The 22708-nt window shown below is 48.9% G+C and overlaps 2 protein-coding genes across 11 annotated transcripts in view; one reads left to right on the forward strand and one right to left on the reverse strand.

The window, feature by feature from the left end:
- Window positions 1-3305: 3305 nt before the first annotated feature.
- On the forward strand, window positions 3306-6598 carry Irf7 (interferon regulatory factor 7). 2 transcript variants are annotated; one of them, XM_021167026.3, is made up of 10 exons: window positions 3306-3383; window positions 3735-4156; window positions 4240-4402; window positions 4487-4703; window positions 4993-5051; window positions 5122-5284; window positions 5463-5555; window positions 5738-6127; window positions 6212-6330; window positions 6402-6598. In XM_021167026.3, the coding sequence occupies exons 2-10, from the start codon at window positions 4143-4145 to the stop codon at window positions 6555-6557; spliced, it is 1374 nt and encodes a 457-aa protein (XP_021022685.1). In that variant the 5' UTR covers window positions 3306-3383; window positions 3735-4142; the 3' UTR covers window positions 6558-6598. The 2 variants fall into 2 exon arrangements, with proteins under 2 accessions (XP_021022685.1, XP_021022686.1); XM_021167027.3 differs by having other exon boundaries at window positions 5218-5284.
- Window positions 6599-7053: 455 nt separating this feature from the next.
- Phrf1 (PHD and ring finger domains 1) overlaps window positions 7054-22708 on the reverse strand; it is a 34131-nt gene continuing 18476 nt past the window's right edge. For 3 of the 9 annotated variants that reach the window (XM_021167744.3, XM_021167741.3, XM_021167740.3), the window contains 12 exons: window positions 22140-22237; window positions 21692-21867; window positions 20595-20724; window positions 14667-14794; window positions 13347-13528; window positions 13104-13223; window positions 12540-12694; window positions 9074-11740; window positions 8667-8866; window positions 8239-8568; window positions 7883-8011; window positions 7054-7375 (listed from right to left, as the gene is read on the reverse strand). In XM_021167744.3, the coding sequence (XP_021023403.1) occupies window positions 7232-7375; window positions 7883-8011; window positions 8239-8568; window positions 8667-8866; window positions 9074-11740; window positions 12540-12694; window positions 13104-13223; window positions 13347-13528; window positions 14667-14794; window positions 20595-20724; window positions 21692-21867; window positions 22140-22237 (4459 nt within the window). In that variant the 3' untranslated portion in view covers window positions 7054-7231. The remainder of the gene's footprint in view (window positions 7376-7882; window positions 8012-8238; window positions 8569-8666; window positions 8867-9073; window positions 11741-12539; window positions 12695-13103; window positions 13224-13346; window positions 13529-14666; window positions 14795-20594; window positions 20725-21691; window positions 21868-22139; window positions 22238-22708) is intronic. The other 6 variants (XM_021167745.3, XM_021167743.3, XM_085841163.1 and 3 more) reach the window with 4 other exon arrangements.

A 22708-nucleotide genomic window follows, 5' to 3' on the forward strand; every position in this document is an offset into this window, starting at 1 on the left:
GCCCCAGACAGGAAGTTTAGACATGAGAAATAGGAAGCTACAGGTCATGTAAGTGAATGGAGGAAAACCAGGGCTATGGTAGTTACACACAGTGTGCACACCACAATCTGGGCTTCTTCCTGAACAGCAGTCATGAAAAGTGACCCCGCATTCCTTTCCAAAGTATTTGAATCCTTTTATTTTTTTTTAAAAAAAAGACTTATTTATTTTATCTATATAAGTACACTATAGGGCTGGTGAGATGGCTCATTGGTTAAGAGCACCCGACTGTTCTTCCGAAGGTCTGGAGTTCAAATCCCAGCAACCACATGGTGGCTCACAACCATCCATAATGAGATCTGACTCCCTCTTCTGGAGTGTCTGAAGACAGCTACAGTGTACTTACATATAATAAATAAATAAATCTTTAAAAAAAAAAGAAAAACAAAACAAAACAAAACAAAACAAAAAAAATAAGTACACTATAACTGTCTTCAGACACACCAGAAGAGGGCATTAGATCCCATTACAGGTGGTTGTGAGCCACCATGTGGTTGCTGGGAATTGAACTCAGGACCTCTGGTGAAGCAGTCAGTGCTCTTAACCACTGAGCCATCTCTCCAGCCCTGAATACTTTTAAATATCCAGTTTTATGCATTTATACATACAATGTATCTTTTGGCTTTCATTTCGGCTGGTGATTTTCATGCCCCAGTCTCCCTTGTCATTTTCTTTCCCCCTTGTTGGAATCCTTCTTAACAAGTCTCCTTCCTACTTTTCTGTCTTCTCAGTATCCCTCTGAGTTTAACTATTTTCTATTTAAATTTTTTTGTTTGGTTTTGGTGTTTTTAAAATTTTTACTTTTATGTGTATCAGTGTATGATCTACATGCATATCTATGTGACAGTGTCAAATTTTGGAGTTACAGTTGTGAGCTGCCATGTGGGTGCTGGGATTTGAACCCCTGTCGTCTAGGAAGAGCAGTTAGTGCCCCTAACCACTAAGCTATTTCTTAGTTCTAGCTTCTTGACCCAGCTAGAACAAGGACAATGGTCTTTTTTTTTTTTTTTTTTTTTTGGTTTTTCGAGACAGGGTTTCTATGTGTAGCCCTGGCTGTCCTGGAACTCACTCTGTAGACCAGGCTGTCCTGGAACTCAGAATTTTTTTTTTTTTTTTTTTTGAACAAGGACAATTTAATCACTGAATAAAGAATACCCCCTTCCCTAAGGTAAATTGCTAATGGTGGGGGAGGGGCGCTGGGCCCCTCCCATACCTATGATGAAATGTTGCTGGGACCCCTTTTGTGGTGGTCATGTGCAGTGAGTTCATGGGTGGAATGGCTATGTCTTGCGCAGAAACATGTTTTGCTGTACACATCTCTCCTTCCTTGGGCATTCGTTCTTTGTACCCCACCTTGGGAGATGTTTCCTGAGCCTCAGAGGGGGTGATAGAGATGTCTCTAGCATGGCTTATTCTTTGCTCTTGGACCAGTTACAGGAATCTTTCTACCACCGCAATAAGAAGCTTCTGTGGCCAGGCATGGTGGGCGGTGCCCGCATGCCTCTAATCCCAGCACTTGGGAGGCAGAGGCAGGTGGATTTCTGAGTTCGAGGCCAGCCTGGTCTACAGAGTGAGTTCCAGGACAGCCAGGGCTACACAGAGAAACCCTGTCTCAAAAAACAAAAACAAAAACAAAACAAAACAAAACAAAAGATTCTCTGAAGAAGGATGGACACAACCCTTGACTGTGGAGATATATTATATATACACATGTGTATATATAATATATATATAATAAATATATATAATAAATATATATATAATAAATATATAATAAATATAATAAATATAAATATATGTGTGTATATAATATATATAATAAATATATATGTAATATATATAATAAATATAAATATAAATATATATATATATATATATTTAGTTGTGTGCCAGAAGAGGGCATCGGATCCCATTAAAAATGGTTGTGAGGGGGCTGGTGAGATGGCTCAGTGGGTAAGAGCACCCGACTGCTCTTCCAAAGGTCCAGAGTTCAAATCCCAGCAACCACATGGTGGCTCACAACCATCCGCAACGAGATCTGGCGCCCTCTTCTGGAGTGTCTGAAGACAGCTACAGTGTACTTACATATAATAAATAAATCTTTAAAATAAATAAATAAATAAATAAATAAAAATGGTTGTGAGCCATCGTATGGTTGCTGAGAATTGAACTGAGGACTTCTGGAAGAGCAGCCAGGGTTCTTAACTACTGAGCTGCCTCTTCAGCTTCCAAGGTCTTACTCTATAACACAGGTTGGCCCCAATCCTTCTGCTTCAACCTCTGCCCAGATGGTATATTCTTCCCAAATGGTATACTTTTTGTTTGTTTGTTTGTTTTTGTTTGTTTGTTTTTTGAGACAGGGTTTCTCTGTGTAGTCCTGGCTGTCCTGGAACTCACTTTGTAGACCAGGCTGGCCTCGAACTCAGAAATCCACCTGCCTCTGCCTCCCGAGTGCTGGGATTAAAGGCATGCGCCACCATGCCCGGTTTACTTTTTTTTTTTTAAAGATTTATTTATTTATTATATGTTAGTACACTGTAGCTGTCTTCAGACACTCCAGAAGAGGGAGTCAGATCTCGTTACAGATGGTTGTGAGCCACCATGTGGTTGCTGGGATTTGAACTCAGGACCTTCAGAAGTGCAGTCGGGTGCTCTGACCTGCTGAGCCATCTCACCAGCCCCCAGATGGTATATTCTTATCTGTATCATTCACAGTGTTAAGCCAAGTTGTACGATAGCCTCTCTTTAGGCTCCACTTTATAAGATTTTTCAGCGAGCTAAACAAAACAAACAAACAAAACCTACTGACTGCCGGGCGTGGTGGCGCACGCCTTTAATCCCAGCACTCGGGAGGCAGAGGCAGGCGGATTTCTGAGTTCAAGGCCAGCCTGGTCTACAAAGTGAGTTCCAGGACAGCCAGGGCTATAAAGAGAAACCCTGTCTCGAAAAACCAAAAAAAAAAAAAAAACCTACTGACTGTTGTGGGTATCCCTGCCTTGTCCCAATGTGCTTTCCTGAAGAGGTCCTGGGGAAAGACCTTTCCCACACTTCCACCAGGGGCTGAGCCTGGCAGATAGGCTGGTAGCCTCCACCTACCATTCTTACTGTCCTCCAAGACATGGCTGTTCTGTCCAAAGCAGGGTCAGCCTCTCTCATAGAATCTACAAAGAGCCTGGGAGACTCTGAGAGCAGAGTGCTACAAACTAGTGACACCCTAGTGACGTCTGGAGCCCTTAGGCCACACCCTGCCTGCGCTCCGCCCCCCTCTGCCCGAAGTACTATAAAAGCACTGGCACCCTCCTTCTCACTGAGATAAAACCCCGTCCCGGCGGCTCCGGTACCAGGTATGTGGGACTCTTGGGCCACTCGGGGAGGGAGGTGAGCTAGTGCCACAGGGGAAATTCTTGTCCCCTCTACAGAGTAGTGAGTGATCGGTGAAGGACAGTGAAGAGAAGCTCGGGAAACAGGAGGGCAGATGTCCCGGCAGGATTTGCAATTGGGGCTGCAGGGGTTGGGATCTGAGTAAGGGTCGGGTGTAGTTTGAGGACGGCACTGGTAGGCATGGAGACAGTGGAGACAGCGGGAAGCCAGCAGCTACCCACGCGCTGTTTAGACTGTTTAGGTTTCATTTTCCTGAGATGCAGTTTCGTTTTACTCGCCTGGGCCCGCCCCTTTTGTTCAACGTGTCTTTGCAGGGTCCAGCCTGTGACAGCCCATCCAGGCCCGGACGCTGGATTAACACCTGTGACATCACGTGTGCGCTCCCGCTACATCTGTAGTCACATCTACAGCCACCTTGGCCGAGGAATCTACACTGAGTTCTGAACCTAGGTGGCTACAAGTTCTCAAACCTCATCTGTGACCCTCAACACCCTAATACCTGGGTCACACTTGTGAAACTTAAATTCCTACCTGTTACCAACACTTGTAACGTTTAAAACACATTTATGAAACTTGGTCACACTATCTGTGGCTACAACCTAAAACCATAGAGGCACCCAAGGGGCCTTATTTGTAATAGCTGACTGCTCCAGTGACTACAAGGCATCACAGCGTACTATCACCTACTTTGATTCTCCCAGACTGCCTGTGTAGACGGAGCAATGGCTGAAGTGAGGTGAGAACATGTCTACCCTGGTTGTATTGGGTCCTGCGTCCCTTACATTAGCTCTAATCCTAGTGTGGCTGCCCTGCCTGCAGGGGGGTCCAGCGAGTGCTGTTTGGAGACTGGCTATTGGGTGAGGTCAGTAGCGGCCAGTACGAGGGGCTGCAGTGGCTGAACGAGGCTCGCACAGTCTTCCGTATACCCTGGAGGCATTTCGGTCGTAGGGATCTGGATGAAGCAGATGCACAGATCTTCAAGGTGGTACCCAGCCCTGCCCTCTTTATAATCTGCCAGAACTTCTGGGGAATCCAGCCTCAACCCATGCTCTCTCCTCTCCTTCAGGCCTGGGCTGTGGCCCGAGGGAGGTGGCCACCTAGTGGAGTTAACCTGCCACCCCCAGAGGCTGAGGCTGCTGAGCGAAGAGAGCGAAGAGGCTGGAAGACCAACTTCCGCTGTGCACTCCACAGCACAGGGCGTTTTATCTTGCGCCAAGACAATTCAGGGGATCCGGTTGATCCGCACAAGGTGTACGAACTTAGCCCGGAGCTTGGGTCTGCTGGTGAGCAGTGCCATAAACAGGGACGGGCCAGGGAGGTACATGGGAGGTACATGGCCTCTGTCATTTTGGTGGTTTCAATGGTTTGATTTGAGGTTTTTGAACCTAGTTGTAGATTCAGTTCCTCTCCTTCCAAAGTGTGTGTGTATGCGGGAGGGGGAGTGCACACTTCCTGCTAAGTCAGAGCCTTGGGCTGAGTGAGGTACCTGGTGGTTTGGGAACAGAGGGTATGAGAAATAGAGAACTTTTGGAACTGCTCGGGCATCGTAACCAAATCCCCCCCCCCCTTCAGTGGGCCCAGCCACGGAAAACAGGGAAGAAGTGACCCTCAGCAATGCTCTGCCCACACAGGTACAGTCTGGTTCATCCTTCCTAGGTGTGGGGGATTGGCAGGTGCCTACCACTATGCTGTCTATTACAGGGTGTGTCCCCAGGATCATTTCTGGCAAGAGAAAATGCTGGGCTCCAAACCCCAAGCTCTCTGCTTTCTAGTGATGCTGGGGACCTCTTGCTTCAGGTTCTGCAGTACAGCCACATACAGGAATCCAAGTCTGGGGCAGACTCCGTCCCACCACAGGCTCCTGGTGAGAGACAGTAACTGTCACAGAGCTGGGGCTAAGCTAAAGAACCCCTATCTGCCCAAGGCTGTATGAGAGGGAGGACAACAGAGTCCTTGCTGGGAGGAGGAAAGATAAGGATGTTAAAATGACAGGGGTGGGAAGCTGGGGGTAAGATGGACAGGCAGCTCCTATTTGCCCTCAGGCCAGGAGCAAGAACGCGTTTACGAGGAACCCTATGCAGCATGGCAGGTGGAAGCTGTACCCAGTCCCAGGCCTCAACAGCCAGCTCTCACCGGTGAGGATCCTGTGGGCTAGAGCTGAGGCGCTAGCACAGCTTTTCCTAGCTTCCCACGCAGAATTCTGCCCTACTGACCCCTCACACCTGCATCTCAGTAGGAGGTGAATGGGTCCTTGGCAGGGGGCATGGGACAAAATGCTCCACCCAAACCTACCACTCACAGCATGGTCTATACACAGAGCGCAACCTTGGGTTCCTGGATGTGACCATCATGTACAAGGGCCGCACAGTGCTACAGGCAATGGTGTGGCACCCCAGATGCGTGTTCCTGTACAGCCCCATGGCCCCAGCAGTAAGAACTTCAGAGCCCCAGCCGGTGATTTTTCCCAGTCCTGCTGAGCTCCCAGATCAGAAGCAGCTGCACTACACTGAGACGCTTCTACAGCATGTGTCTCCTGGCCTTCAGCTGGAGCTTCGGGGACCATCCCTGTGGGCCCTGCGTATGGGCAAGTGCAAGGTGTACTGGGAGGTAGGCAGCCCTATGGGCACTACCGACCCCTCCACCCCACCCCAACTGCTGGAGCGCAACTGCCACACCCCCATCTTCGACTTCAGCACTTTCTTCCGAGGTCAGTAAGGTGTCTGGCTGGGGTGCTTTCCTCTGGGGCCTGGAGCCTTTCTTAACCTGCTCACCAGAGCTATCTCCTTAACAGAACTGGAGGAGTTCCGGGCTCGGAGGCGGCAAGGATCACCACACTACACCATCTACCTGGGTTTTGGGCAAGACTTGTCAGCAGGGAGGCCCAAGGAGAAGAGCCTGATCTTGGTGAAGGTAGAGCCCGGGTGGGCCTAGGGAAGGTGTGGGCTGCTGGGTAAGAGCCTTAACACATGTCCTTTCCACAGCTGGAGCCATGGGTATGCAAGGCACACCTGGAGGGCGTGCAGCGTGAGGGTGTGTCCTCCCTGGACAGCAGCAGTCTCGGCCTGTGCTTGTCTAGCACCAACAGTCTCTACGAAGACATTGAACATTTCCTCATGGACCTGGGTCAGTGGCCTTGATTCAGAACCCACCTTCCAATAAATAGTTCAAAATCAGTGCAGCCCTGGGTCAGGTCTACTCCTTGCTGTATAGTATCTCTAGTGGACCTTGTGGAGTCCCTTGAAAGAAGGTGACCCCCAGTCCCTACACACCAGGCCTCCTTTGCAGCACTCACTTTCATAATCAAGAGCTGGCTGGGTTAGCACAGCTCTTACTGGGCACAAACACTCTTAAGACAGGAATCGGGAACACTCCCGATGCCAGGTGTACTTGGGAAGGTGGGGCCTGTGTGTACCTAAACCTCTGAGACCCACAGCACTGTGTGCTGTCTCCTGACAGGAGCACAAAGCAGCTAGAGGAAGAGAACTGCTAAGCAGAGATGGTCCTGAGCCGACTGCTGGCAGCTGGCTGTGTGGCAGATGCAGACACTTCCCACTGAGCTGTCAGGCTTTCCGAAACCAAAAACGCTTCACCTTCTAAGCATCAGTCCATAGAAAAGTTTCTAAACATAAGCCATTTTTGATAAATTAGAACACAATGGAAACAGTGTATCTATAATATACATATAAAAAAGTCCAGTTTTCAATTATAAGCAAGACAGGTGCAGACAGGTACCATGAGACCCTCAGAGGCAGGAGTGCTGGCGGCCCCATTTCTTTCCTGCTGGGGATGCCTCCCCAGAGAGTGGCTAGCCTCAGGTCTCAGCACCCTGAGTGGGTGGCTCCTCTCCACCTTCAGTCTTCTTGTGCCTGCGCATATGCCTGTATTTGTCCACATAGGCCTTCACCAGGTTGGCCACCTTTACAGGGTTGATTTCACCACTCTTGCTGTGGCAGATCTGAAGGAAAAACACATGATTTCTAAGTGCTCTCTCCATTTGTCACAAAGATCAACTCAACCAGGCTTCCTTGCCCTGACCATCTCAAGTAGTGCCCTTGATCTTGTTAAGGGGACTTGTATGCCCACCCACACACACATCTGTAACCACACTTCACAGAGCTGCTGAGGTTTATCTTCCTGTGTCAGAGGTCAGAAGGAAGCTAAAACTTGTTCCTATAGAAAAATCTGCCCATCTCTCAGAGACTTAGTTCCTCCAAAGATCCAAAGAAATTGAGTGGATTGAGGAAATCTGAAATTCCTCATCTATTATTTTAGTTTTAATGAGCATTGTCTGAGAGGCACTTTGTAGTAGCTGGCTGACTCCTTACTTACAGACCTAGGAGTCCATGCAAACTAGAAATGGCAGCTATCTGACACATACAGATTTAGCTATTCTGTGTCACAATGTATCCCTTGCAACCTCAGAGTTTCCAAAAAGGCATGTGTGTGCCTGCCTGTGGCCTACCTTCTGCACGGCTTTGCGTAGTATGTCCTTGTACTCCTCCTTGGTCACTTCTCTCTTCTGGTAGAAGGGTTTAATGGCCAGCTTCACCTCCTCCACAGCCCGTTCTTGCATGTGCAGTTTCTTCATGTACTAGGAGTGAGGAGGACATGTGTGACCCTGTGGCAAGATGGCCAAAACTGACCTATGGGCCCATTGGCGAGAAGCCAGGAGTTCTGGGATATTATTCATTTGCCAAAGAACACTAAAGGCAATGGGCTGGCTGCTCTCTTACCACCCTGACCATGACCAAGGCCTGGATACCTAAAATCAGGCCCAAATAGGACAGGGGCTGTGGAAGGACAGGCAGCAGCACTCACCTCCTCCTTTTTGGTCTTCTCAGCAGCTGTTTTGGGAGTAGCAGTCCTTTCTTCTGAGTTGTTGGTGGTTGGAACAGCTAGCTCTGAGACTGTAGCTGGCATTGTGGGCACTGGTGCCAGGCTCTGTGCTGTACCGCAGCCTGCTAGGGGAAGGGTCCCCTGCAGGATCAACTGGACTGAGGGCTGGCTGACCAGTGCATAGGGCAGGATGCTTGAGGACTGAGCCAAGGGTGGTGGCATGTTGGGGCTGTAAACCTGGGCAAGAATACCCCCTGCTGAGTGTAGAGTCCCAGCAGCTGGAAGCCCTTCTGCCCTGGGAGCACCAGGGGGCTGTATAGAAAGGAAGTAGTACCATGAGGTCTAAGCCCTAGGCAGGGCAGCCCAAAAAGCCCAGCACAAGGACCATGTCCCTCTAGCCCAGCACCCACCTGAGAGGGATCTGCATCAGGTAACCCAGACTCCTGGAGCACGTGGATGGGAGGGGGCAGCTCGGAGAATGGTGCCTGCTGAAATCCTATGAGGGCCCTGTCCTCTGCATCCCAGTCTCCTTCCTGGGGCCTCTGGGGCCTCTGAAGTGGTGTCCCTGAGGACCCAACAGACAGGGAGTGTGGATGCCTTGTGGTCAACCCTGGCCAAAACATTTTCAGAGAACCAGCAGTGGGAACCAAGACCGAGCTGCAGATGTGTCTGTTAGATGCTGTACTTGGGTAGGGGCCCCAAAATTGTCAGGAGAGGCTCTTAGGGAGGCTGCCCTCCTGCCTCATGCCTGCTCTACACCCCTGACCCACAAGGACAACCACCACCAGGGTCCCAGCCAGGGGCAGGACAAACTCACTTGGATCTCTGTCCAGGGCTGGCGTGCTATGCTCTGCTTCCTGCAGGTTCCAGGTGACTCTTTTCACCAGGGTTCGGGATCGTAGCAGTGGGGCCTGGGCCACAGCATCCCTGGGCCTGACTGCTTCCCATCCTCTCGCACTCAGCACCGGACTGTCCTTTGTCATGGGCACTACAGCTGGGGTGCTAGGAGTTGTAGTGGTGGTCTCTACAGTGTCTTGCCTGAGCAGACTCTGGTCTGATGGGGCCAAAGCCTGGGGCGCAGGCTTTGAGATATCTTCACTGTGAATGGGTAACACCTCCCTTTGGATGGTAGATAAAGTACTGTCTTGTGGAAGGCTGGCTGGGGGCAGTATGGGATTTGGTGGGAAGTCTCTCTCAGGGGAGGAGTCTGTACTCTCAGGAGAAGGAGGCGAGCTCATGTCATCGAGCTGGATGAAGATGGCTTCATTTGAAAAATCCTCAAAGACGTGGCCTGCCTCCACAGAATCACCATAGTCCAGGTCCTCAGGCACACATGCAACTGGCTCTGCCAGGACAGGAGGGACTTCTGGAGGGTTCAGGTCAGCCACAACCACCTCTGGCAGGACACTTACTACCTCTGGCAAGACACTTACTTCTGAAACCGGAGGCTCAGCAGAGTGGTCTCCATCCTGCCCCGACTCCCCCTGTATAGCAGGGACTGGGGAAACCTCCCTCACAGGCCCCTTTTTCTCTGGGGAATGGGGACGCTTCTCACGGGAATGTGGCCTTCGTGGCCTATGCTCCAAGCTAGGCGACCGAGATCGCCACCTCCTCCTCTCCCGGGACCGGGTCACACTCTCCTGCTTGTCCATTCGCTCTCGGCTCCTCTCCCGATGTTTGTGCCTCCGATCCCTCTCCAGACTGCTGCCTCGAGACCTGGACCCCGAATGCCGCCTCTTCCGTCTCTTACTCTCATGGCGCTCACAGGAAGAACTGCCAGGACTCCCTGAGCGAGACCTGGACTTCCTCCGGCACCTGCCATGACCCCAGGAACCCCGCCTATGCTCCCTGTCTCTGTCGTCTCTGTCCTTCCTCCTCTTTGCTCTGTCCTGGCTGCTGGCACGGTCACTGGAAGACCTCCGGCTCTTAGTCTTGGCTCTGTGCCTCCTGTGTTCCTCAGCAACTGGAGACACTGAGCGTGAAGTCCTGTCCCTGGAGCCAGAGCGAGTGCTGGAGCGTGTCCTCTGGTGCTCTCTGGCAACCTTTTTCTTCTTCTTCTTCGTTTTCTTCCTGCTTCGGGAGCTGGAGGTGGAGCGGGAACGGGATGAGGCCCTGAACTCCACAATTCTGTGGGTGGTGATTTGTGGAGCATCTGGGCTTGGTGGAACACCTGGCTCCTCAACAGTCACACACGTCACTGTCCGTTCCTCAGAGCCAAAGAAAGGTGTACAGGACACTTCGTCCTCATCATCCCAAGGGTCTGGTGGGGGTGGCCTCTGTGTCCGGGCTGTGGAGCCCCGAATCTCTGTAGGCTCTATTTCCCCTAGTCCCTCTTGCTCCCAATCAGAGGTTCTCTCAGCAGATCCCTTGCTGAGTAACTCCAGCATGCCAGATACAGGCTCACTAGGGGGCTGGGGCTCAGGCTCCATCTCAGTCCCAAAGATGCTTTCTACCCTGTAGGAGGTAACACAGCGCACAGTCTGGAAGGCTGGGGCCTTTGGGCTGTTGATGGAGATAGTTCTTGTGATCTCAGAGGGTAGGAGGCCTGGACCAAGACTCTCTGGGCTGCTGCTAGGAGGGCTAGAGTCCGAGCCAGTGGGGTCAAAGGGGTCATAGATTTCGCTTTTGAGTTGTTTCGGCTTCTTGATGGAGAAGAGGGGGGACGGGGTCTCCTTCCTCTGCACCTTGCTGTCTACCGGCCGGAACGTGTTACAGAATCCAGGGCTGGACAGCTGACTGCAATGTGCAGTGTTCCCAGGGATGTTGATCCTGAAACTTTCAAAGCTAGACCCAATGCCCTTTCCTCTTGAGGGCCCTAGAGGGGCTAGGCTGCCGTGGGAGCTGGGCGCAGGAGGTCGAGAACCACTTGTGTGTGAGCCAGTCTCCTGGGGACCCCTGCTGCTGGGCTCACTGTCGACTCGGCCCCGTCCTGGCTGCCCAGGGCCTTCCCTGCCAGTCAGGCGGCTGATGCAAGTGCTAGGGAGCTCCACAATGTGGCCACTGGCTGGGGCCTGGTCCTGCATACTCTTACTGCCATCCCGATGGATCTTTGGTATCCTGGGTAGCTTGGAGAAATCAGGTCTCCTGGGACCTGTTCTCTGAGGAAGCCCAGAAGCTGTATTTTTCGATGGAAAGCTAGAATGAGTCACGATCTTAGAGGCAGAACCAACTCGTACATTGGAGCCATTGAGTCGGGAGCTGCTGCTATGTGTCCGGCTGGGCCTGTTCTCATCTGAAAGGGTCCTAGACAGACCTGAGCGAGAGGTCAGTGAGGGGTCTGACCTCACAGGAGTCTGCGCAATGCGGGCAGGGAGACAGCGCAGAGCTGTTCTATCCCCACAGCTCAGCCCTGAGCTTGGCTGTCTGTCTCCCACGAGTCCACCAGATGCACTCTCTGAGGGTAGTGCCCCAGGCTGCGGGGTGTCTCTGAGCCTGGACTCTTCTCTGGATTTAGTCACAGAATTTCGCTGAAGAGAAACAGGAGCTAAAAAACAGAAGTCAGATAGCAACCCTTCCCACCTCCTGTAACAAGCTCAATGACGTGTGAGGTATGATCACAACAGACGCTGACACTACTGTTTCCAGAGTGGACACTAATAGCCCCTGCCCAACACAACGGGAATGTTACAGGTCAGCTGTCCTACCAATGGTACCATAAATGCCCCCGACTCCTGACATTTTCTTTCTCTTTTCAGACATGACCATGGTTCAAATGTGTTCCATCCAGTGTGAGAGACAAGAAGTGGAGCAGGGGCTGGTGAGATGGCTCAGTGGGTAAGAGCACCCGACTGCTCTTCCGAAGGTCCAGAGTTCAAATCCCAGCAACCACATGGTGGCTCACAACCATCCGTAAAGAGATCTGGCGCCCTCTTCTGGAATGTCTGAAGACAGCTACAGTGTACTTACATATAATAAATAAATAAATCTTAAAAAAAAAAAAAAAAAAAAAAAAAAAAAAAGAAAAAACTCTAAAAAAAAAAAAAAAAAAAAAAAAAAAAAAAAAAAAAAAAAAAAAAAGAAGTGGAGCAGATAGAGGCATCTTCGACCATGATGGTTCATGGGGCACTGTGCACTAAGCATCTGAACTGTCCTAGAAATGGCACACTCACTTAACTATGCAAGCCTTGGAAGACCCTGACAGAACTCACACTGGTTATGTTCTTAGCAGTGTTGCCCCCAGTTCAGGTCAAAGTCTGAGAACCTCTCCAACTCATTCGTTTCTAAGACTGTGATTTTACATTCCCAAGTCAATGAGGAAGGACAGTAACCCCATGGGTGCTCACCTGCCCTCTTGGCGCTGAGAGAGCCATCCCGGTGTATGACAACATCAGCACTGCTCATCATCAGGAGGCTCTGGCCAGACAGGATGCTTCCCAACAGGTCAGGAACGGGGGCCTCCTCCACGCTGGGCTCTGGGGCCACAGCAGGGAGCTGCCTCCTGTAGACAGACCAGAGAGTGGTTCTGCTAGCATGTTCCTCTGTATTCCCAGCCATGAGCTATTATCACGGGGATCAAGTGTGTGGGGAGATCACCTATAACATATGTATGCCCCAGGCATGAGCTGGCAGTGAAGTTATTTCCACCGGTTGGTCACTGTGGACCAGGCCTGCTACCTCACCCAAGGACCCTTTCCCTTTTAGAGACTAAGGCCAGTTGGCTAGCAGATGTGCTACTTGACTACTTGACCCCGAGACAATTAGCTTTGACTTAGCACTCGAGCCAACCTCAACTCAAGCACATCACAGCAGGAGTAGCTGCTCAGCCACATCACCAAGGGCCACATGGGAAGGATAAGCGACTTAGCCCAGTGCCCTCACCCACCCCAGATGGTCCTGCTGCCACATACCTAGAGAGCCCCATGGCGACAGGTCTGGCCACAGGCTGGTGAGACTGCAGAGCTGAGCGGGACAGCACTCTCCTCTTGGCACTCAGAGGGGAAGGTGGATCTGCAGACTGTTCTTCATTGCTGGAGGGGACACATGCCAAGGGGACACTGACAGAGCAGACCTATGACACCGACCCAGTGCCACAGGCAGCCTAAGCACATGAGAGGATGAGCTGGGTACTGGGACAGTCAGCACTGAATCACCTGTCAAAAGGGTCCAACTCATAGGCATCTCCAAACAGTGAGAGGGAAGCTGCTCCAATGTCTGCCCTCATCAGTCCCAAGGAGGGCTCCACTGGCTTGTACACTGATGGCATGCTGGTGCCACGGACAGGCCTGCGGAGGCCTAGTGTTCGTGCAATTCGAGAACGAGCTGTGACTTCATTCTGAACCAAAGTGACAGGAAATAAAATTAAATGAATGGCGGGCACGCTGCACTGAAGCAGCCACATGAGGAACAGCTGTAGACTTAACACTACCACGGTTGTAATCATTCTCAGATACGAAAATCAAAGGACCACACTCTGCTTCCTCTAAATTCTGAGTAAGGATTGAACACCCTCAGCTGAGACCTCTCCCCAAGGAGTGTATCCCTCCACACTTCCACCGTGGCCCACAGTCATCGCAGAGGGAGAGAGTGAGCTCAGACTGGCATCTAGGACGGTCTAGAGCTTCCTGGAAACTAGGAAGGAAGAACTGACACTCAGGCCCTTAGGCCTCGGGGCACCAGTGAGTGCCAACCATCACTAAATTCACAACATTATCCTCTATCGAACCTGCTCATACGTCTAATCACTGCCACAAGAATCTGTGCTGACTGTCCAGAACAAATGTTCTAACTACTAAATATTTAATTACAAACATACACTAAGAAACATATTTATCAAGCCCTTGGTCCTGTGAAGGTTCTATGCCCCAGTATAGGGGAATGCCAGGACCAGGAATGGGAGTGGGTGGATTGGTGAGCAGGGGGAAGGGGGAGGGGAAACCAGGAAAGGGGTCAACATTTGAAATGTAAATAAAGAAAATATATAATTAAAAAAAACCATATGGGTAACAAGTATATATGCATATAAAACACATGGGCAAGTGTGTATATGTGTGTATATTCTCCCCACCCCCAGTATCCTAGGTCTATAAGTACCAAATATGCCTTATGGCAGCAGGGCTGAGTGAGAACACAGTACCTGATATGGACACACTGGACACAGCCTTCTCATACACAGGAGGTGCCTTAAGACAGACAGTGACTATCTGTCCTGGGAGCTTTAACTCATCTGCTCCTAGCACAGGACTGACAGCCCTTTGACTCAGCCAGCCCTCTGACGCCTGCTGGCCTTCCCTCTCTGCCTCTTCTTTCAGGGCTCATCATACACAATTCTTAACATACCCTTCTCCAGAGGACCTAGAAGCATACCTACCCACCTCTGAGCTGCAGAAAAACAGCCCTGTGGACACTTCCTGCGGCAGGGCCATACAGGGGAGCAAGATTGGTTTATCTGGACACTTGTGCTATGTCCTCACCTTCAGCTTCCTCCCTTTTGTCTTCCTTACACGGTGCTGACGTTTCTTGGCTCTCGTACTCCCACTCTTACTTTTCACAGATGACCTGGACCGAGTTTTCTTTCTTCCCAGCACTTTCTTTCGTCTCCCTAAAAAGAGAACATTGAATGTCTGTGATTCAGAACTGCAGGGCCTTTTCTGGCTAGGGTGAGCAGGTCCTCTGAATTCTATTGGAACAGAGCTTAGGAAGCTAGGGAGAGGGTCTGGGTACCTCAGGACTGTGTGCTGGCTTGAATTTTACATACAACACACACACACACACACACAGAGTTTATTTTTATATTTATGTGTGTGTGGTGCACGCAGGTGACTTTGGAGGACAGAAGTGGGCATCAGCTGCCCTGGCACTAGTTATAGGTAGCTGTGAGCTGTCCAATGTGGGTACTGGGAATTGAACTCAGGTCCTCTTGGAATAGCAGCAAACACTTCTCTTCAATCGAGCTATCTCTTCAGCCCCTGATCTTGAGACAAGAGTCTGGTCTTCTGTAACCCGTGACAGACGGCACAGTCCATAGCTACGGATGACCTTGAACTCTTGAGCTCTCCACCTCTGCTTCACCAGTGCTGTATGCCTGGCTTGCCTAGTTTTTGCTTTATTTTGTTTTGTTTTGTTTGAGACAGGGTTTCTTTGTGTAGCTGTGGCTGTCCTGGAATTCACTCTATAGATCAGGCTGGCCTCAGACTCAGATCCACCTGCCTCTGCCTCCCGAGTGCTAGGATTGCAGGCCTGTGACACCACCACCCAGTGCTGCTTTTTAATTTTATTTACTTTTTTTTAAAAGGTCTTCTTGTTTTTTACTTTCTTTCAAGATTTTTATTTCATGTGTATTGTTTCATCTATATGTATGTTCATGTGAGGGTGTCAGCCCCTTAGAAATGAAGTTCCAGACAGTTGTGAGCTGCCATGTGGATGCTGGAAATTGAACCTGAGTTCTCTGGTAGACCAGCCAGTGATCTTAACCACACAGCCATTTTTCCAACCCCTATTTATTTTTGCATAATTGTCTAGGTCTGTAGCTGGTCTGGAACTCATGGAAATTCTTCTACTTCAGCTTCTCAGGGATTACTAAGGTGGGCACATACCTCACAACATTTTTTTTTTTTTTTTTTTTACTATTTTCTTTTCTTTTACGTGCATGTACCTACTTTGTCTACATGTGTACACATAGTGCAATCCTGAGGCATTCAGAAGAGGATGCTGGAGCCCCTATAACTGGAGTAACAGCCAGTCATGAGGAGCCATGTGGGTCCAGGGAACCAATCCCAGGTCCTCTGCCAGAGCAACAAGTGCTGGCAACCTTACTCAGCCTTTCTAGCACTCTCATTTTAATTTTAAAAATTCATTTATTTTTGTGTGTGTGCATGAGTTGGGGAAATCAGAGGACAACTTGCAGGAATTGGCTATTTCCTCCCACCATGTGATCCGGAGATTGTAATCAGGGCATCAGGCTTGTTAGCAAGAGTCTCTATCTGCTAAGATATCACCCACTGTTTTTTTGAGACACTCTCATTGTATAGTGGAGAAGATGACCTTGAACCCTTGATCCTCCTGCCTTTCCCTGGGATTACAGATGTGTGCCAACTTGTCTTGCAGTCTGGGCTACAAGCACTGCCTTGGCTTGGATTTTAAAAAAAAAAGTTTATTTATTTATGTATGTGAGTTCAGTCTCTCTTCAGGCACACCAGAAGAGGGCATCAGATCTCATTACAGATGGTTGTGAGCCACAATGTGGTTGCTGGGAATTGAACTCAGGACCTCAGGAAGAACAGTCAGTGCTCTTAACCACTGAGCCATCATCTCTCCAGCCTGGCCTAGATTTTTTTTTCCCAGAGAAATAAACCTGTAACATTTTAAAGTACTGTGTTCTTGGGGGGAAGGGGATAATCCAAATAGCAACGAAAAGATGGGGTTCTACCTCTCTCAGTAATTAGATTTTTAGAACTGTTATATAAATTACATAAACCCAAAAACAAAACACATGAAAACCAAGAGCTGAAGACAACGATGGCTATAACATGACCGTTCATGGTCAAAGAGAGAGCTCCCCTAGAGACTGGAAGACAGACAAACACTCTGAAGATAAGCTCTTTAAAACAGAAATCAACTGCTAAAGGACCCGTGTGTGTTTTGGTCTAAGCCACCATGTGCTGCCATGACTCTTCAGTCTAGGATTCTGAGAAGCTAGGACTAAACTCACCAGGATATGGCATGGTGTGAAGGGAATACCAGGTAATTAGCAGTTCCGTTTATTTTGAGCTTCTGCTGCCCCTGCTACATGTGGGAGCAAAACTAGGGCAGATATCTTCTGCAGAAACCCCAGGAAGCAGGGATCACAGTGCCCCTCCCTCCTTGGTTGCCCTTTCTATAGCTCCTACAATCCATGATCAACTATAACTGAAAATACCAAGTGGGAAACTGAAGGGAAAAAAAAAAACTCATAAAATTTAAACTGTACTGTTTAGAATAATGTGATAAAAATTTCTGGCATAAAGCTTAAGCGTACAATCTGTAGTTAACAGCAAAGTGAAGGTTGCTTTTTTACATGGGCCAAATCCCAGGGAACAGTAAAGAGAAGGGAGCTAACAAACACAGCCTGACATGAATTTAACTGGGATCTTAATTCAGATAAGCATTCTCATTTTTACTTTGAGACAGGGTCTCATTTGTAGCCCAGGCTAGACTCAAACTCACAATGTAGCTAAGGATGGCCTTGTGCTCCTGATCCTCCTGCATCCACCCCTGCTTGTGTTGGGATTACAAGCACATATCACATACTTTAAATAAAGTAACCTAGCCCCCAGGAACCTGAGGCAGATAGAATATGCTATGAATTCAAGGTTACCCTGGATCACAAAGAGAAAAATCAGTTTTTTTTTTTTTTTTCGTTTTGTTTTTTGGGTTTTCGAGACAGGGTTTCTCTGTGTAGCCCTGGCTGTCCTGGCACTCACTTTGTAGACCAGGCTGGCCTCGAACTCAGAAATCTGCCTGCCTCTGCCTCCCAAGTGCTGGGATTAAAGGCATGCGCCACCACGCCCGGCTGAAAATCAGTTTTTATACATGGCTCGCTCAGAAGTTAAGAGCACTGGCTGCTCTTCCAGAGGTCCCAGATTCAATTCCCAGTCCCCACATGGAAGCTCAGAACTGTCTATAACTTCTGTTCCAGGAGATCTGACTCCCTCACACATGCAAGCAAAACACAGGTGTACATAAATTAAATAATTAAAAAGGGGAGGGGGAGGAAGAAGGAAAAGGGAGGGGAGAAGGAAACAAGTACACAGAAACAAACTAAAACTGGAGCTGGAGAGATGGCTCAGGGCTAAAAAGCCCTGGCTGCTCTGGCAGAAGACCCATGTTAGGGTCCCAGAATCCACATAGGGCTCACAACTGCCTGCAACTCGAGTTCTGTCTGTGTCATCACCTGCTGGCCTCTGTCGGCGGCACTAAGCTCACATGTACACAAACATACAGGCAGGTAAAACACTCATACATACAAAATAAAAGTCTTTAAGTAAGGAGCTGTGGCGTGCCTGACTATATGTCCTTCATGGGTTGTAGCAGACTCCAACCTCTGATCAAACGATGATAGCAACACTGCACACAACTGGTGAAGCAGATGAGCTGGTAACAGCCGGCACTGAGAGCAGGTTATGAGCAAAGAACAGGAAATACAGATGCACAATGTAAGAAGTGAGAGCCTGACCTTACACCTCAGCTGCAGGCGTGAGACCTTAGCAGGGCTATGTCCATGACCTAGACAATGACCAATTGCTGGCTCAGAACACAAATCTCAGCTCTGGCTTCTAAACTCCGATTTTAGTGGAAAGAAGGGCTTCCTAGAGAGGATTCTACAGACACACACACCACACCAACCTACTACAACCCTAGCATGTGCATGGCCTCAGCACCTATACCTAAGAGCTTTACATCACCTTAAGGCTCCTTACACATAAATACGTAGCCTCTGGTGAGCAGAAACTGAAACATGCTGGGTGTGGTGGCGCATGCCTTTAGTCCCAGCAGAGGCAGGGGCAGGTGGATTTCTGAGTTCGAGGCCAGCCTGGTCTACAAAGTGAGTCCCAGGACAGCCAGGGCTACACAGAGAAACCCTGTCTCAAAAAAAAAAAAAAAAAAAAAAAACCAAAAAAGAAAAAGAAACTGAAACCAGACTGCCACGAGTGCTGCTGAGAATGCAGAGTACACACGGGATAGTGCTTGAGTTGGAAAATTTAACACTTTTTCTAAGTTAAACATAAGATCAAGCTGATGATCTAATCTCCTCCTTCCTCCATATTGCCAAGAAAAAAAAACAAAACAAAACAAACCCATGTGCTTACAAAATGAACTGAACTGCATGACTGTGGTTTCCAGCAGCTTTATTCTTTTTAAATGTATTTATTTGTTGATAATTTCATACATGCATACAATATTTTGATAAAATTAACACCCACTCCTCCCAGATGCAATCCTCATCACCCACCCCCCTCCCAACTTCATGATTTCTTCTTCTTGTTTTAAATAAACCACCACATCTAATTTGTGCTGCATAGATAGAGGGCCATGCACTGGAGCAGTTGATCTCCTAGAGGCCACGCCTTTAAAGAAAACTGATTTTCCTTCCCCCAGAAGCCATCTATTGTCATTAGTTCCTAAGCTAAGGACCAGGGATGGTGAATCAATTATTTTTCTGTAGTTTTACTCAGTTTGTTTAGTTTTGTTTTTAGGTTTGAAACAAGGTCTAAGTATGTAGACAGGTGCACTGACTGGTTTTGTGTGTCAAATTGAGAAAGGAGCTTCAGTTGAAAAAAGGCCTCCATGAGATCCAGCTGTAAGGCATTTTCTCAATTAGTGATCAAGTGGGGAGGGCCCACTGTGGGTGGTGCCATCCATCCCTGGGCTGGTAGTCTTGGGTTCTATAAGAAAGCAAGCTGAGCTGGGCAGTGGTGACGTATACCTTTAATCCCAGCACTTGTGAGGCGGAGGCAGGTGGATTTCTGAGTTGGAGGCCAGCCTAGTCTACAGAGTGATTTCCAGGACAGCCAGGGCTATACAGAGAAACCCTGTCTCGGAAAAAAAACAAAACAAAACAAAACACCCCTCTGTGGTAGCAAATGTGGTAGAGAATTCCACTGGATCTTGTGGGAATCCAGACTGATAATGATGAAAAATCACACCGTTGAGTGCTGGATGTCAAACCTGTAATTATGCATTTAAAGTGGATGCACCCACTTTACTGTGCACAGAAGTCAATAAAGTAAATTAAAATTGTGTGTTTGGGGGGGGGGGGGGGAACGTGCTCCACATATACAGCCTATCAAGAACAACTCATACAGCTAGTTCTATCTGTGGATTCTGGGGATCCTACTTGGGTTATCAAGCTTGGTGGCAAGCACCTTTATCTGATAAGCCATTTTGCCAGCCCAATAAGGTATATTTTTAAGAGGCTACAGATTAATTATGACCCACCTGGGCAAAGAGGAATCCCTAAATCCACAGAGTTGCATCTACTAGGCACAGCAAACACTGATCTGAAGGAGAAGGTTGGGTCACTAAGATCAGGATGCAGAGATGGTCTCAGGGTTCTAGGCCCCTTCTATAATGTGTCAACAGTATTTGCTATAGTTTACACTAGCTCCAGATATTTATACACTTAGGAAATGCAGCAGGCAAATCAACAGCACAGGGAATGACAACACATCTGTACCAAACAGTCCAGATGTGTTTCTTTCTCCCTGATAAGTCTCTAACTAGGTTTAAATGAGCTTGAACCCACAAATGTGAAAGGTGTACTATTCTGGCTGAAAAAGCTGCAGGAATAATCAGAAATGACCACATATCTGGACTCCAGAACAATGCTGATGGTGGGAGGCAAGCCCATTATGTCAGCTTACCTGCTTTCCTTTTCCGTTTTGCAGGGACATGAGGTGTCAAGGGACGCTGGTATACAGCAGTGCTCAGCCCAGTGGCGACAGCCTCAATAGTTTCATCCAGCAGAGAAGACATGAGGTACCTTGGCACATGCTGCATACAAGGGACAGCACCACTCAGTGGGTGACCACCCTTTCCATGGATGGAACACTGAGCTGGGCCATGTGAGTAGATCCCGTCAGTGCAGACTCCCTTTCAGATCCCTGAATATGGCGCAAACTGACCAGAGAAGCTAGACTAGTTTAAGACTGGAACTACCTCCCAACCAACAGTGGATAGCATGATCACAAGGAGAGTTGTTCCTTGCAGAGTTCTAGAAGGGAAGATCAGGGCAAGGATGGACTAGAGGGCTCAGCTGCTATCAAGGAGCAAAGGAGGTCCAAGCTGAAAGGAAGTGGGCAGGTGGGAGCCAGGAGCAGATCCCCAGGTGAGGCAGGCACGTGATGATGAGGGCCTAGCAGAGAATAGGGAATGAGCCAGCAGATAGAAAACAAAGGAGTGAGTGAGAAATAGCAGCCCCCAACACTATCCTGCATCCAAGGCACAAAGTCAAAGAGAGATGGCAAGCATGAGCTGAGACTCAAGTGCAAAACTGGAGGTTACATAGACGGGCATACGACAGAAGATAGTTCCCAGTCCATCAACCTATTTGGAACTTGAACCATGATGCCACTATATTGACCACGGGAATATGACTTTAAGCTCCCTCAGTACCCAGAACAGGGGCCATGGTCATCTGAGTGCCAGGAGCCAGGCATGAGGAAGATAAATCTCTTGAGCCTGGAAGGGGTGAAGAGCCAGTGTGGCCTTTTTCACACTAGAGCATATTTCCCAAATCATTATCCCCTCCATCCAAGTGTTAGAGAAGGCAATCCCACTGGTCCTGCTGGCACATAGGTGAAACACAGCACCTTCAACAGACTCACCTACGCTCCGGCAGATTAACTACATGCATGCTAGGCCTGCCATATGACAATGCTAGGGCCCTTTACTGCCAGTGGTATCTCTTCAATTCAGCTGCCAAGCCCAGAGACCACCCTGTTGAGAGCCGGCCACTTACCTGGACCCTTCTGGCAGAGGAGATCCGGTTCCGGTTCACGGTTGCCCTCACTCTCTCACTCTGCCGTGTCCTAGCGATGGCCCGGGTCCTGCCTACTCGAGGCCGAAGCCTGCTTGTAGTAGGTACTACATCAGCCAGTAGCAAGGAGACCTCCTCATCGCTCACAGGAGCTGCATCTTGGAAGAGAGCCGTGGGCTGCTGGGTCATGTACACTATCACATATCACAAGCTTTTCCCAGTTAGCCTTAAGAACTGAAACCCCAAGCTGACAACCTTTCGTGGCCTCCAAAGGTTAAACTCCTCCAGCTCCTACCAAGGAATTCAAAGAAAGCCCTCTCCCTGATGAAAGTTCTTCCCACATAACAAGTCTAGATTTTCTACAAGGTCCTTCTCTAAAACTGACAATAGGAAAAACCCAAGTGCTCTGCAGGAAAGGACAGCACATTACCATGTGTGGGATCAACACCAGGGACCGTACACTCTGGGCAGAACCATTCATCCACAGGCACCTCCTGGAGAGGAGGGTCCAAACATTCCATGTGGTACCTATGGGAACAACAGTTCAGTGCCAGTCTTAGCCTTGGACTTCAAGTCTCACAAGAAACCACATGCAAAGACTATTTTAAATAGTCTAGTTTGCAATGTGTCCTGCCAATGGTTTCTCACTTCCAATGTTATGGGGTACTCAGGCTAAACAACAGTCCTGCCTCTAATCCCCACCCAAGGTGGGCCACAGAAATTCTAATATCCTTTTTGACCCACTGTATCTGACAGTAGATGACTAAGTAACCCTTAGAACACAGAGAGTGTTCTAAGGGGCTGGGGAAAGAACACTTGCCTAGCAAAAGTCTTGTCCCATGCTGGCAAAGAGATCATCTTATTATCCTGTCCAATCACATTTCAGTCCAATGGCCATGCTTCAATCATACCATGCCATAAGTCTCCTTCAAGACCACCAAGGACAGGGCATGGAGAGTGTCAAAGAGATGAGCGAGAGGTACCTGAAGAGGCCATCCC

The sequence above is a fragment of the Mus caroli genome, unplaced genomic scaffold (assembly GCF_978045245.1).
Source record: "Mus caroli unplaced genomic scaffold, Mus_caroli_1 scaffold_8, whole genome shotgun sequence".
In the NCBI taxonomy this organism is placed as follows: domain Eukaryota; kingdom Metazoa; phylum Chordata; class Mammalia; order Rodentia; family Muridae; genus Mus; species Mus caroli.